A 16,153-nucleotide genomic window follows, 5' to 3' on the forward strand; every position below is an offset into this window, starting at 1 on the left:
ATAGATTAATGTAACAATCGTCTATAAACCTTTTTACCCGGCTTTGTTCTCTTGTACATTACAATGTTCCTAAACAATGTGGGTTTCTTCTGGGTGCTCCAGTTTCCTCCCACAACCCCAAAAACATACTAGAAGGTTAATTGGCTGCTATTAAAAATTGACCTTAGCCTCTCTTAGTCTGTGTGCGTGTGTGTGTGCGTGTGTGTGCGTGTGTGTGTGTGTGTGTGTGTGTGTGTGTGTTAGGGAATTTAGACTGTAAGCTCTATTGGGGCAGGGACTGATGTGAGTGCGATCTCTGTACAGCGCTGCGGAATTAGTGGCGCTATATAAATAAATGAATCATGATGACGATGAAATGATGCAGGTAGGAGACCTCATTTAAGGAAAGCCCGTCCAATTAATTAACACTATGTGCAGGGAATATCAAAGCTTGATTACAGAAGCTAACATGACAATTATTCTTTTACCTCCACACCAAGTCCAGGATTATTACATGCAAATATTTATGAGCCAGTTTTAACTATAGGAAAGGACACTTAGCATTGTTAGCAGGTATTTGCCTGGAAGTCCAGCACTGAACTTAGTTTGAAAGGACACAGAGCCAGTAGTGACACATTGTGACTTTTGTAATTGTTATTTTTAAATAATCTTTTGTCCGTACAAATGAGATGATGCAATTTATAAGATGCTTCTGTGCTAAAACTCAATTCCAGAAACAAGTGTAAATTTCTTTTTCCATAGTGTTATGCTTTGATAAGTTAAATTAATCTACATTTGTGATTAAATATAAATGAACTCTAACTCATCTACCGAACACATGAGTTAATATTAGTTAGCATAATATTCAGTATTTAAAATCATTGTAACAATATATAATTACACCTGAGTTTATATAAAAAAGAATAAAAATAAAAAAGACAAAATGGAACAGCCACACTCAAAACTGACACAGAGGCCAAACCTCACAGAGGAGAAGGAAAAAATGGTGCGGAGAAACCAATGTCCTAACCGAATAGCAGCAGTGCTAGCAAATACTTATTTACGTAGTAAACCTGTAAAATTGTACCATTTATATTCAGTAATAAAGCTTCCTAATTAACATGTAGTCCTTTGTGTTTCCATCTACCACTCTTTCCTCTCTAGTTTTAATTCCTGGCTCAAGACATTGGCTTTGGTGATATCACCGGGGTCGGCTCAAGGGGTTAGACAACTGAGGCAGCTGCATTAGGGGGTATATTTACTAAACTGCGGGTTTGAAAAAGTGGAGATGTTGCCTATAGCAACCAATCAGATTCTAGCTGTCATTTTGCAGAATATACTAAATAAATGACAGCTAGAATCTGATTGGTTGCTATAGGCAACATCTCCATTTTTTTTCAAACCCGCAGATTAGTACATCTAGCCCTAGGTCTTTAATGTGTTAAAGGCAGCAAGTTGCGTATAAATATGTAAAAAAAATATCTCCCAACTTGATGAGACTTTAGTTACCCATGAATATTCTCCAGTGTGTTTCTGTTCACATGAATTTCTGACAAAGTTTATTTTAAGCTGCCCATACACGCTGCAATTGACGGAAAATTAGTGTGTTTTATACACAGTTGATCTCAGCTTGCAGTGTGTATGGGCCTAAACAGGCTGCCGATCCCTTAGCACCTGAACAGGATCTGTCAGATGCCAATCATGGAAAGACGTTAAACCCGGTCTGAGGATGAATTAATCTGGCCGTGGATGTGGTCATCTTCTGGCCCCACAAAGGGTGTCCTTGCAGATTTTGACCCAGATCTGTTTGAATGTGTGTGGTCAAATCCGACAGAGAGTTGGCCACTTGGAGGTCTGGACAAGCGACCGGATTAATCTGTGAATGGCCAGTTTGTGTCTCATGGCCGTTTACTTAACGGGATTTAACACCTTTATTACCAGACATTATTTATATATTCGTAACCAGTCATTTTACTCAAAAATTCGACCACCCGGAGCAGGGACGTAACTAGGGCTGTGCGACAGGGTCGACCGCCCAGGGTGCAAGGCTGAAGGGGGCGTAGTTTAGGAGTATTTTAGGTTCATTTGGTTAAACTTGAGGGCTAGGGGGTCGGCATTTGTCTTTCTCGCCCCAGGTGCTAGAATTCTAAGTTACGGCTCTGACTAGGAGATCTGGACAAGCGATCATGTTAATCTATGAGTGGCCTGCTAATGTCTCATGGCTCTTTACTTAACAGGGTTTAACCCCTCTATTACCAGACCTTATTAAAATATTTTATGATCAGTCGTTCTTCTAATAATAACTTTTTGGTTTTTATAAGCATATGAATATTAAATATATTTATTTTAAATAAATAAAGCTTTTGATCCTAACATTTTAAAATAAATTGCATGGGTGCAAAGATATATTGATTAACGGAGGCAAGCAGGCAGTTGATGGAAGTGGCTTACATGTTTTTTTTTTCCTCTTTATATCAGCTCCCCGGTTTTGTGGCGCAACCCCTCGGACATCACCAAATTAGACTGCGGTTGACATTAAACCTGATACCAGGTCATTGAAAAAGCCATAGGTATATCAGAATTCCTCCTCGAACAATAAAAAGGAAAAAAAAATAGGTAGTTGTATAAATAGCCAAGAACGAAGCTTAAAAGACGTAAAAACAAAAAAGAAAAGAAGGTGAAAATGTTGTGGTATGCTAGCACTTTTGCTTCAAGCCAATATTCATTCCTATTCCTTCTGTTACAAAGTTCTGGAATACTATACAAGAGATCTAGTATAGCATAATATACGTTTACATCTTTTAAAACAAACCAATAATAATAATATTAATAATAATAATAATAATAATAAAAAAATAATCTCTCACAGAAACTTGAACCAATACACATACAGAGTATTGCACATTGACCTTATTATAATTAATTTTTTTATGGACTAGCATTTTATAATTTTCTGTTACATGCAGCAGTTGATACCTTTATATTGAATAAGACTCCACAGGCTTTGCAGCAAACACTATTTACAAAATCTCACCTGTACAAAAGGCAAATTAAGCTTCCTTAGTGCCACTTTGCCACTCACAAGTATTTTTTTCTTTTTTTTTCAAGAAGCAGGGGATTCACGTCACTTAAAATGAATCCCGTTAACTGCTTAAAAATCAGTCCAGTAAAATACATTGGAAAATGCAATACATGTATACACAAATACACAGAATACTTCTGCAAATAAAAACATACGTAACACTGTTAGCACATCTACAACAAAAGTCATTTGCCACAATTACCGTTATTCAACTTTATACAGAATAGAAACGGAAACAATGTACAGTTCTTCAGAATGTCAGTATCAATGTTTGATCATCTACGCACTTTTCCTTAAGTGTGATATCTCAGATTTCTCTCTTTCATTCTGCACATCACATTGTGATAGTAGACAAATCTAAGAAAAAAAAACAACACAGTAGTGCTATCGTTGTATACGAGTGTGCAAACGAACACACAAGTGCAGTAAGACCCTTTCAGGGCTCGTTCACACCTATCCGCTGTGCACCTTTATTGTGTTAAATAACAACGGGACAGTTAAAAGTGATTGGTGCTGTTACCACAGATGGGTTCTACAATGTGACTGCCTTGTTTAAAATTGTAGAATGCAGCACAAACTATCTCTCATGGGTTCACATATACTTCCATTACAACAGATTACATAGGTGAAGGCGAAATGCGTGAAAAGTTAGTTTAGATGCACTTTTATCTATTTTACCCAGCGGATATGTGCAAACAAGCCCTTAAGTTTAGGGGCATGGTTTTATACAATACTCAAAACCCGTATCGGCATCATTAGGTATTTTAAGACACTGACCATTAGTCTTCTGGTGTACTCCCCATAGCAGACTTAGGCAACCATTGGCTCTCCAAATGTGTCCCAGGATGACCTGCCAGCCAGAACTGAAAGGACATGCTGTGACTTGTGGTTCCAGAACCGCTAGAGAGCCCATACATGCTCTAACACTGCAACCCTCTAAGTTTTGAACCAATTCGGTGACCGGGGGAAACAAATAGGTATTGGGGCACAAAAGTATTCTATCCTCAATAAAATAACACTGGATAATTCTGAATTAGGACTGTATTATTTTACAGACTTTAAAAACCCTGTATTATAGGAGTTAAAGAACGTCAGTCAGTCGGCACAAATCCAATTAAATTTGTGTCGTTTAACAAGAAAAGATAGACAAATCCACAAACGGTCAACGACATCTACTCTACAGCTAAAATACTTTAGCCCTTAAAAAGCTGCCTAAAAATTATGGCTTTGTTTAAAGCCCCACAGCTGCCAGATCTGGAGGACACGGCACTGTTTTGGCTATGTGAGATTAAAGGACATTTGCCACCTTTAAATATATGCCTTTAAAAATGCAGCCCCCTCTTCCCTGTACCTGTGTAGTGGAGTTCCTTTCCTGTTCTGCCATTGTTGTCTATACAAGGAGACCCCTGAGAAAATCAAGCCCCCACAAAGAAGATCCTGATTTGTAGAGTGGTCCTTACTCACAGTGTAACAAATCAGCCATCTAATTTCAAACTCTTAGCCCATTAACCACTGACAACTGGAAGTTGATGTTCGGTTTTCCTAAAGGGTTCCCTGGTGCAGATCCAGGGGTTTCCAAGGGAAGGAATCCCCCGAATGCAGGTTAGGGGGAGGAAGCTACATTTTGGAAAAGACAATTCCAATAGGCGGAGATGCCTTTTTAACGCCATATAGGAGAAAACAACACAATTCATTCCTATGAAATACTGGGTAATTAATTTCACACCTCTACGGAGTAAACCCCCCTCCCACCTCCCAGTAATTTGAAAGGTTTCACCGATCAGTAGAGTTCAGGTCAATCTATAAAGATGTGCACAATACATGGCTTCAACCCTCCATATGGACTCTAAACTATCTCAGTGGTTGAAGGGACCAAAGAAAAAATAATTTAAATATTCAAACCTCTTTATCAGCCCTGATTTGTTTGTCTATCGTCTCTATTTGTAACATATAAACATGAAAGGAGGAAAAAAAAAAACAACTATAAATATTTTGTTTTTCTCAGATTGTCTAGTACTTTGTGGTCACTAGGCAGAATGTTACAGCTAAAACACTATTTTGCATTGCTCTGTAAAACAGAAAATAGAGTGCCTTCAGTTAAAAAAAAATAAACAGCAACAATAAATAGTATCTTTACACAAGTAGCGGGCTCATAATTAAACAAGTTTGTATTGATCCACTGAATCTCAGTCACGTGTTTCGTCGCCATAGGACTACTGCGTGAGGGCGTAATAACCACGTGTCCTCTGCATCAGGCCAGGGGTTCCTCTCCGAAATAGGAGAACCCGACAAATTCGCCCTGATTAATTTGTTTCACGATGGCGTCATCCACCAGTGTCAGAACAGGTTCTTCTCGTGTGAAATCCTGGTCGAAGTTATTTACGTCACGTTTGGTTTTCTGGAAGGTAAAGAGAGAATAGGTCAGGCTATAAAGAAGAACAAAATACACAAAAAAACTTTAGGACTAAAAACATATTCTTATTAAAACTTCTATTGGGCATAATTATTATGTAGTTGTAAATGTGCTGCTATGGACATTTGTTTTACAGAACTGAAAGGTTTTAATTTGTAAATATAACCTCTGCCCTATCGACAGCAAAATGCGAGTGGCGCACTGCCGACAGAGGAACTGGGCTGTCACAGACAGCCCATGTCCTGTGTAACGGCTAAGAACCAGAACAAGTGGTGTCCTTTAGATCACCTGTGCACAGCATTCTGTTTACAACAATATTCAAGAGATGATCACCACCACCTTCTTCCTCTGGAAACCTTGGCGACGCTATAGCCGGTAGTATGGTAGTATCTCCCTCGCTCCATCCGTCTCTCTCCCAATCTGTGCTCCTTCAAACGGGCACTTAAAACTCACCTGTTCTTTAAGGCCTACCAACCATCCATTTAACCTCTCATCTCTTCTGCTCATCCTCCCTTGACCCCTCTTCTCTCTCCCCTTTGATTCACTGGCTCCCTTTTGTGCCTGACTTTGTTTACCCTCCCTTAGGATGTAAGCTCAAATGAGCAGGGCCCTCTCCCCTCCTTTCTCCATACCTGTTCTTCTGCTCCGTCTCTACTGTATCTGCCATCCCGGAGTTTCTGAAGTACTGGTACTGTGTATTTATTGTTCTGTACTGTTCTACCCTGTATAGTCTACTGTATAGTCTACTGTTTGTACTGTGTGCGGCGCTGCGGAAACCTTGTGGCGCCCTACAAATAAACAATAATAATAATAATAGTATCCGGAGTAGAAGCCACAGTAGCTGCGGACTAGGAATACAGTAGGAGCCGCAGCTGTGGACCAGGAATACAGTAGAAGCTACAGCTGCGCACCAGGAATACAGCAGGAGCTACAGCTGCGCACCAGGAATACAGCAGGAGCTACAGCTGCGCACCAGGAATACAGCAGGAGCTACAGCTGCGCACCAGGAATACAGCAGGAGCTACAGCTGCGGACCAGGAATACAGCAGGAGCTACAGCTGCGGACCAGGAATACAGCAGGAGCTACAGCTGCGGACCAGGAATACAGTAGGGGCCACAGCTGCGGACTAGAAATACAGTAGAAACTACAGTCGCTGGCCAGGAATACAGTAGGAGCCGCAGCTGTGGACCAGGAATACAGTAGAAGCTACAGCTGCGCACCAGGAATACAGCAGAAGCTACAGCTGCGCACCAGGAATACAGCAGGAGCTACAGCTGCGCACCAGGAATACAGCAGGAGCTACAGCTGCGCACCAGGAATACAGCAGGAGCTACAGCTGCGCACCAGGAATACAGCAGGAGCTACAGCTGCGGACCAGGAATACAGCAGGAGCTACAGCTGCGGACCAGGAATACAGCAGGAGCTACAGCTGCGCACCAGGAATACAGCAGGAGCTACAGCTGCGGACCAGGAATACAGCAGGAGCTACAGCTGCGGACCAGGAATACAGCAGGAGCTACAGCTGCGGACCAGGAATACAGTAGGGGCCACAGCTGCGGACTAGGAATACAGTAGAAACTACAGTCGCTGGCCAGGAATACAGTAGGAGCCACAGCTGTGGACTAGGAATACAGTAGGAGCAACAGCTGCAGACCAGGAATACAGTAGGAGCTACAGTCGCTGGCCAGCAATACAGTAGAAACTACAGTCACTGGCCAGGAACACAGTAGGAGCCATGGTTGCTGGCCAGGAATACAGTAGGAGCCACAGCTGCGGACTAGGAATACAGTAGGAGCCACAGCTGCGGACTAGGAATACAGTAGAAACTACAGTCACTGGCCAGGAACACAGTAGGAGCCACGGTTGCTGGCCAGGAATACAACAGGAGAGAATGCAGTACATTCTTGAAATTTAAAACATATGGCTATTTTTCACAATGTAGGATTTATATGGACATAGAATGATGATTATATATACACACACACATATATATGAATATATATATATATATATATATATATATATATATATATATATATATATATATATATATATATATATATATATATATATATATATATATATATTACACTTCCTCAGTACTCCCAAGAGTTTTGTTTTAGGTTCACAGCCTGACCCCCTGTCCTATTATTACTGCCAACAGTTAATTTTCAGCACAAAAAAACATGTTTAAGCAAAATCAATAGCATTGGATATGACGGTTCACAACATGATGTTTACAGTGCTGTATTATTAAGGTAAATGAATAGAGCTATCTAATAAAATGTGCTGTAACCCGTACTTGCCTACTCTTCCAGAACATTCGGGAGACTCCGAAATTCGGGGAGTCCACCCGGGAGGGAAGGCCACCCCTCCCACTTCCCTAGGGCAACATAATCACGCACATCTCGGCATTGCGCAGTTGGTGGGCAGGACCATGATTATGCTAATTGCATTGCCACACCTCCCTACAATCCCAGCGTATCACTGACACGCAGGAGCAGCAGAAGATCCATTCAGCACACTGCGCTCAGTGCGGTGACTTTATGTCACTCAATCAATGCTTTAAACGTCCCATAAAACTTGGTGCCCTAGCTTTGCATAATAACCAATGGAAAATTAGGATTTACTTTCCCTTTTTTTTTTTTTAGCATGCTCAGTAAAATGTTTATATACAAGAACCTAATTTTGATGAAAACTTACAACTGATAACATTATAATTTATAAAGTCCAACAGAACAGCGCCTCTTAGTGGGAACATTGTGTTATAAAACATGCTTGATTCTATTATCAAACTTTTATTTTATTTTTTTTCAACAAAACACCCCAGTGAAGTCTATGTGATTAACTTTGTTTAATCACAAATGAAGAGTTACAGAACACACACCAGTTTCAGTTTTTAATAATTTCAGTGATAATTTTACATCAGCGTATTTGTTGTCTGGAAATTCATATATTGCTTTGGTAGAACCTAACACAGTGAATACAATTAAAATAGTCATAGTCGTTATTATCGTTAGCATAATCAGAAATTGCTACCTTAACACATAACTTCCAACCGACTTAATTTTAAACGGACAGTCCCGAAATCGTGGTCCTCAAAAGGGGCGTGACTTATGTGAAAAGTTCCAAAGTTGGGATCTTGGGGATATCTGGGTGGCGTTTGGATGGATTGGGGCATATTTGACCCTATTCTGCATGTCTTAAGGTCGGGTATGTCTGTTTACATGAATTCCCATAAAAGCTTTCTATTTGGAACATGTGTTACTATTGCCTATTTACTTGTACTCCCTCCTCAGATAAAAAAACAGCCCTCATTTGTTTTATACATTTTGAGTAGCTACTTGTTCTGGGATTTCTATCCTAGGGACGTGGTGACATGAGAAGAGCGAAACTAAGCAGTTAGTTCCAGCTGCCAATCATCATCATTTATTTATATAGTGCCAGCAGGTTCCGTAGCACTTTGCCAATAAATAGCTGCACCTTTGCAAACAGATCCTGTATGTAGACAATGATGCACTTGCATGTTTTTGTCATGTTTGGTTTTGAGGGGTATGGATCAGACCCTTATGGACTATCCTCTCTGCGAGTCATTGGTGGCTCCATCCTTCTAGGAGGAATTGAAGAACCCATTCCCCAAGTGAAGCTTTGGCCAAGTTTGTGGAGAAAGGAATCTACCCAAGTCTTGCAGCGGAGGTGGCCCTGAAGACCTTTGTCCACTTAGAGGCCGATAAGTCTCTGGGGGTCAGGGATGTCCAGGGACCCCACCTAGCTTTGGCAGAGGGGTACCTGTAGACCTTTATCCCTACCCATCCCCCTAAGGGGCCTTATGGCTCACTTTTACTTGATTTCAAAGTCCCAAGTCCCCAGCCCTGGCATTTAGCACAGGACTGTGTGATTGGAATCACTGCACTTGGGGCTTCAACATAAAGAAAAATAATGCACATTACTGTATAAATAAAGAATTTGTGAGAAATAATGTATGAAAGTAAAAATATGTGAAGAAAATATTGCAAATTTCACCTTGGAAGAGTCAGACTGCGACGAAGACACTTTGTGGAACCCCTGACATACTGTAGGCAAATCAATTGCCACAAATGTAAGCACCTCCATCAGTATATTTGCTTTTGTACCAACAGGAATGTTTGCTGAAACATGGAAGTGCATCTAGATCTACTAGTGCATCTAGTTTAAAGAAAATAAAAATATAAGACCCGTCATAATTTCTGGATAAGTTATTTATTTAACTGTAACCCTGCAATTTTGATGGAAAAACAGAATACCTCTAAAGAAGCAATTTTGCTATTCTGAGGTATAGGAAAACCTGCAGACTTGCCCTCCTCCCATTATTTTAGCATGCTCCCATATGCCCCATTTTTCGTTTGACATCGCCTAATGGTTTGTGGCACAGTCATGGACAACCAAGGGCAGGATGACGATTGTGGTACCGTCCTTGGGTCCTATTTGGTCATTTCCTTTCTCCTTAGATGTTGGGTTTGCACTGTATACCATCATATCTCCTCCACTTTCTGCTTAGATCTTCCATTATATCAGTCAGATTATCAGGGTTTCTCTCATTTTGTAATAGAGAAGAATCCACCAATATGAACTAGAGTTTGAAACTCTCTAAATGACTGGAAAATAAAATTTATAGTTAAGGATTTCCAGGGATAAATTCTATAGCAAGAAGATGGACGAGATAAGTCCAACAGGCAGTGGGATAGTTTAAAAAGAAACATGATAACTTCCTCTATCTTTTGTAATTAGAGAGGAATGAAATGCACATTACATAGGCCCTTCCGGTTTTATCAAAACAACAAAATACAATTTCAATTGATGTTTTGAAGACATAAGTGGCCTCATATAAGATTTTTTTAATTAACACACTAAGATATATGAATATACGTTCACCTAACTCTTCCTCTCAATTCTTCTACCCTACTGTCTCCATTAACTGACCTAATCCTATTGAATGTTAACTCTCACAAGCTTGGCCACTTATTTCTGTCGTCCTCTCTGTTCTAGTTGTCTCATCATCACCATTTATTTATATAGCGCCACTGATTCCACAGCGCTGTACAGAGAACTCATTCACATCAGTCCCTGCCCCATTGGAGCTTACAGTCTAAATTCCCTAATACACAGAGAGAGAGAGAGAGAGACCAGGGTCATCTTATGTGGTTGCTTTCTCCATTGTATCTTCTTGTATTAATTGCTACTCGTTCTATTATATCTCTTGCCCCTTACTTATCTGTATTTTGTTTTGTTACTATTCTATTGATTGTGCAATGTTGCAGATTCTGTGATACCATATAGCTATAATCTTACCCAGTCTGTGCTCCTTCAAACGGGCACTTAAAACTCACCTGTTCCTCAAAGCCTACCAACCATCCACTTAACCCTTACTTTGTTGCTCCTTCGCTAACCTCCTTCTCCCCTCTCTCCATAAGCCCCGCCTTTCTCTCTCTTATTTTAATAGCTCCCTCTTGTGCCTGTTTGACCACCCTCCCTTAGGATGTAAGCTCGTATGAGCAGGGCCCCTCTCCCCTCCTGTCTCCACACCTGTTCTTCTGCTCCATCTTCGCCCATATGTCTGCCTGGAGTTCTGAAGTATTGGTACTTTATGTTTATTGCTCTGTACTATGTCACCCTGTATGGTCTCCTGTTTGTATTATGTACTGCGCTGCGGAAACCTTGAGGCGCCATAACAAATAAAAGATAATAATAATAGTCATATGATGATGATAATAGACTTGTATAACTAGATGCTGCTATAGAACTCCAGTGAAATAGCATTGAATCCTCACAATGATGGCGAGTATGGCTCCAAGTACAGATTAAAGGAGCTATTCATTTGTGATCGTCGTTACCTATATTTTAAATGAATTTTATTTATATGTTTATTTGCATATATTGTTTTACTTGTATGGCGGATTTGTATGATGGAACCAGACTTATACCTCACAATATTTCTAAGGGCAAAATTGGAACGGAATAAGCACCACCCTGTTCCACCCAAACACACCAAATCACGCCCACTTCTGGCAGGTTCTGCCCACTTTTTATGGAAGTCCCACCCATTTCAAGCTCAGCGAATCAGGACTGTCCTGGGGACAGTGGGGGGTATGCAGACATTTACTTACTTTATAATTTACCAAGGTGGTGTAAGTATCAGGACTGCTTTCAAACATGTACAATCTGTACCCCAGAACAGATCATGCAAACAAAACAGTTTTTTCTTGTTGAGGGGACTTTTCTTTTACTGGCGCATAACATCACGCAGCAGTAATCCACTCATTCCGCATGAGTCCACCCTCCAATGGATGACATTTTGCCACACAAATCCTTGTACTGTCCCATTAGGTGCACAGGCTGTAAATATATTTTTTTGCCTCCACTTTCTGGCCTCTTTTCTCTTCCTAAGTTACTTACATAACTAGCTACACATAGTTTTCAAATAATCACATTATGGAGCAAGAAGAAGATCACATGAAATGCTCCACACATAAAACAATGATGTCTGTATTTGTCAGGCTTAAAGATTCATCTGCTGAGCCGAACAGAAACCCCCAAAATTCACAACTGTGGAAATTAATACCATAAATAAATAAAAAATAATGGGAAGATAATTGGAAGGACATTCATGATCCTCTTTTACATTAATGCTTCAAAGCCTTAATTGGAGGACTAAGCTAACTGACTTATACAATGAATACATTTATGTATGTCATGTCACTCCTGCTTGGAGCTGAATTAAGCCGTCAAGCTGTAAAAATGATGATCACTGGATTGGATCATTTCCACCCACGACGACGACTGCCTTAGTTTCTCCTAACTATAATATATATTCAGACATGATATATCGCACCTTTTAATGTTCTGCTCCTGTTCTTCCAACTTAACTATAGCTTCCTATTGCAGTATCCTGTGCTGAGCTAATAAATGTTTACATTTATAATTTGCATATACAGAAATAGGAGGGAAGCACTTCCTCTTTGCAGAGAATTGTGGAAGTACCATGGCTGCCTGTGGATAAGTGGGTGAATGCTTTATTACAATGAATTCATTCAATGATGATTATTACAACTGAATAATAAGTAGGAAAAACCACTAATGAAGTGGGTCACGTTAGAAGGGATGCAATCAATCCTCCACCAAAAATGTTATTTTACAAACTAGCAGAACCATTGCGATCACATGTCCATGACGCATTACTTGTGATGCTCACTCCTGCCAGTAACAGTAATTCAATTGCCGGCGGTGTGGCGTGCGGTCAACGTGCTGCGCACAGTGCTGGCAATTACAGTAGGAATCTCTGCTCATTTTTTTCCTCACACCTCTACGGAGTGCAAAGAAAAATGAGCGGAGATTCCAGCCATAACATCGGCGAGAGGTGTCACGTTCTGGACACACCTCGAATAATACATGTTGATAACGTTGGCTTGAGAAGCCATGTCAGCTATCCAATCAGCTTCATTGACAAATTGCATTTAGTGGAGCATACGTTGACATTTTGGGTGGACATTGTCTCTGTGTAACTCACTCACTAACAGTGAATAACTTATTTTCCCTAGTAGAAGAACATCACCCCACCCCCGACTCGGCTGAGGACATAAAAATCAAGGTGTGTTGCCTCAAAGCAATGACAAGTATAGGGGAGTAGAGTAAATATGCTACATATGATGTACAAACACAACATCCCTGCAGCAACCTGTCCTTATAAATAGCGTACAAGTGTAAGCACCTAATATGTGGAAAGTCATTCTAAAAGTATACCATCACTGGAGACTGCCATTTTGTGAGCTGAATAAATATTCAGCCAATCAATTTAATAGAAATCCAGCTCAGACCTACGTCACAAAATGGCTGCTTCCACTGTCTGCAGGTGATGAGAACACTATAACACATATCATTTGCTATAGTGCAGTCAAATGGGAATCTGATTAGCCTGTTACATAAGGAAAAGTATTTTGCTTATATTTGAGACATAAAGAAATGTGATAAATAAATAGTCTTAATAAAATTAAATAATAAATTGTTTGTTATTAAAAGCAGAAGATTTAAATTGAATAAATTAATTGCAACCACATCAAAGTGTCCAGTTTTTCTACTTTAAATAGAAAGGAATCTAAAACTTGAATGACATTTTTACTTCTAAAGCAACACAAATTATGTAATTGCATGATGAAAAACAGATCCCTGATTTCTTGGAAGAGAGCACATCGTTATGTGGGAATGGATCGGTCTCAATACTCATGGGGAAGGTCTCAATGGACAGACTGGCTGCACAGTCCTATCACACCCGTCACTGAACTCTAAAATGAACAATTATGAGCTGATATCGGTTTCCCACAACCAATAGACAACAGGGATTGCGTCCAATTTATCCAACTGCCTAATTGAAATCACAATGCTGGGTACTACTCCCGATATGTGAAAAAGGATTTCTGCTTGCAATCACCTGTAAAAAAACTGAAAAACACTATGTTGCTGGCTGCCAATCAAGGGGCTGGCTGGGCTGGGGGAGGAGGGGGGGGGGAGCAGGGTGTCATCTGCCCCCCGAGCCCGTCCCATAGTGGGCTACTTTAGGCTGAGCCACTGGGCCAACTACATTTTTTTCCCTTTAAAATAGGTTGCCGACTCGAGTCTTGCTCCCCGGGCTAAAATTTGCCAGCCCCTGGCTTCCTCTTGACAAACAGGTTGTGAATAACTGACATTTTTTTGTCACATTTGTAACCATGACAGTGCAGTCCACATTTTGGCTCCATGGTTATATATGTTGCTAAGGAAAGCAGCCATTTTGTGAGCCGACTCTCCACTTCATAAAATGCCTCATGCTTCAATATTGTCACTGGTCCTTAGTTAATTAATAGGTTGCATTCTCATGTATTTTACTTCAATCACAAATGGTTTGATCAACCATAAAGGCAACCTGTACACTTTAAATGAAATAATAAAAAGGATTTTGCTAGGAGACCACCAATCACTATTAAGATGCAATAAAGCCACACCTCTTGTGAGGGCAAGAGGAGGAATAATAAAGTTTAGTTTTTGTCAACAACTGTGTTATTAATTTTTCTTAGAATTATGTAATTTAATAATTTTTTAGAATTTGTGCTGCTCTTTTAGTTTTTTTTTCTTGCCTACACACAACGTACGGATGTTTACAGTAATCCTAAATATTCACATTCTGAAAATAAACATGAAGAGTCTTGTATGCTATGAAGCACACTTGGTGCCAGTATGTATAGGTGTGGAAAGCAGTTGCAACATCTCTCTCCATTCGCTACAAAGGCCAATAATTCTAACATTGACCTAGATCTATTTCTTGAGTGAAAAATGTTTTAGCACTCGCCATTCCCAATGCGTACATGTGGTACGTACTGTTGAGTCTAGACCTTGTTAACAAGTGGTGTACATCCGCCTCCACCTATGACCGTTTTATTATTAGATTTGTGTCGGGACAGATGTAGCTGTCAGCAATTTCTAGGCTTTATTTATAGGATTTTAAATCTTGAGATTCACATTTTGTATAACCTATTTTATTGCATAATATGTATTCATTTAAAAGTAAACCAACAGTTACACTGTACTCAGAATTGGAATCCCCTGTTCACAACTCAGTCACAAAATGTAGCAAGTTAGGTGCAAAACAAAATAAATCAAATTGCTCATGATCAGCAATGGTTCAAAGAGAACAGGTGGAGTTGCCCATAGCAACCAATCAGATTCTGTAACTTTTTTATTGCAATTTAAATAATGAAAGCAATCACCTTATTAATTATAGTGCTATAATGGAACACATAACTTGCCTTTATAGGCCCTGTTAGATTGCAGCTCCTTATGTAGAAGGGCTGTTTGGCATCTTTGACTTCAGTGATATACGCTGCCTAATATTCCCTTCTTTTACAACTTAGCCATTGTCCGCTACATTGCATAGACCCTACTGCGAGAACCACAGCACAGACACCATCATTGCCAGCAGAGGTGTAACTAGAACATTGGCAGGCATGTAGCAAAATTATGAAAGTCTACCCTCCCCTCACTTACCTTAAAGAGACGGCTGGTTGCCTCCTCTTCCTCCACTGCTGCATCCGTTCTAATTTTCACTTCCTGCTTGGACAGGAAGAAAATGCAAAAGTTTCCTTCCCCTCCGAGCAGAATTAATCCCTTGCCGTGTTAGCGGTCACTCAGCAGCTCATAAAGCTCCATGATGTCTGTGGACACCGCAGAGGGAACCTGGTCCCACGGTGGTTACGTCTTTGAGCAAGTCATATAGTAAAGATCCACCTACTGTAAGCCAGTCCGCACACCCCACTGCCAGCCCATGGCCTCTTGTCCCCCCACCAGAGCCAGGTAATTGTGGCTGGCGACGTTCTAGTAGTATGGCATCCTGTACTGTACCCAGAATCTTCATGGGATAAGTGAGGAGAATCTCAAGATTCTGGAGTCCATCGGTGCTAGTGTTGCTCATATAGCAGGAATACCTCAGACCCTCCAGATAGTCACAAATAGGATCTGGGATGATGCACAAAACATTGCATCGCTGGGACACTGCTTACTGTGCCCAGTTCCCTGACCAGACAGAGGAAAGGGGACACATTCCAGCTGTGTGGTGGGTGACATGTACACCTGTCAACTCTGCTTCCCATATAGCATGGCTTAGGCAATTTGTCCA

The 16,153-nt window shown here is 40.5% G+C and overlaps 1 protein-coding gene across 1 annotated transcript in view; it reads right to left on the reverse strand.

Moving 5' to 3' along the window:
* Positions 1–220: 220 nt before the first annotated feature.
* PRKCE (protein kinase C epsilon) overlaps positions 221–16,153 on the reverse strand; it is a 278,286-nt gene continuing 262,353 nt past the window's right edge. The window contains exon 15 of the mRNA XM_075204126.1: positions 221–5,459. Within this exon, the coding sequence (XP_075060227.1) occupies positions 5,313–5,459 (147 nt within the window). The 3' untranslated portion in view covers positions 221–5,312. The remainder of the gene's footprint in view (positions 5,460–16,153) is intronic.

The sequence above is a fragment of the Mixophyes fleayi genome, chromosome 3 (assembly GCF_038048845.1).
Source record: "Mixophyes fleayi isolate aMixFle1 chromosome 3, aMixFle1.hap1, whole genome shotgun sequence".
Classification (NCBI taxonomy): domain Eukaryota; kingdom Metazoa; phylum Chordata; class Amphibia; order Anura; family Limnodynastidae; genus Mixophyes; species Mixophyes fleayi.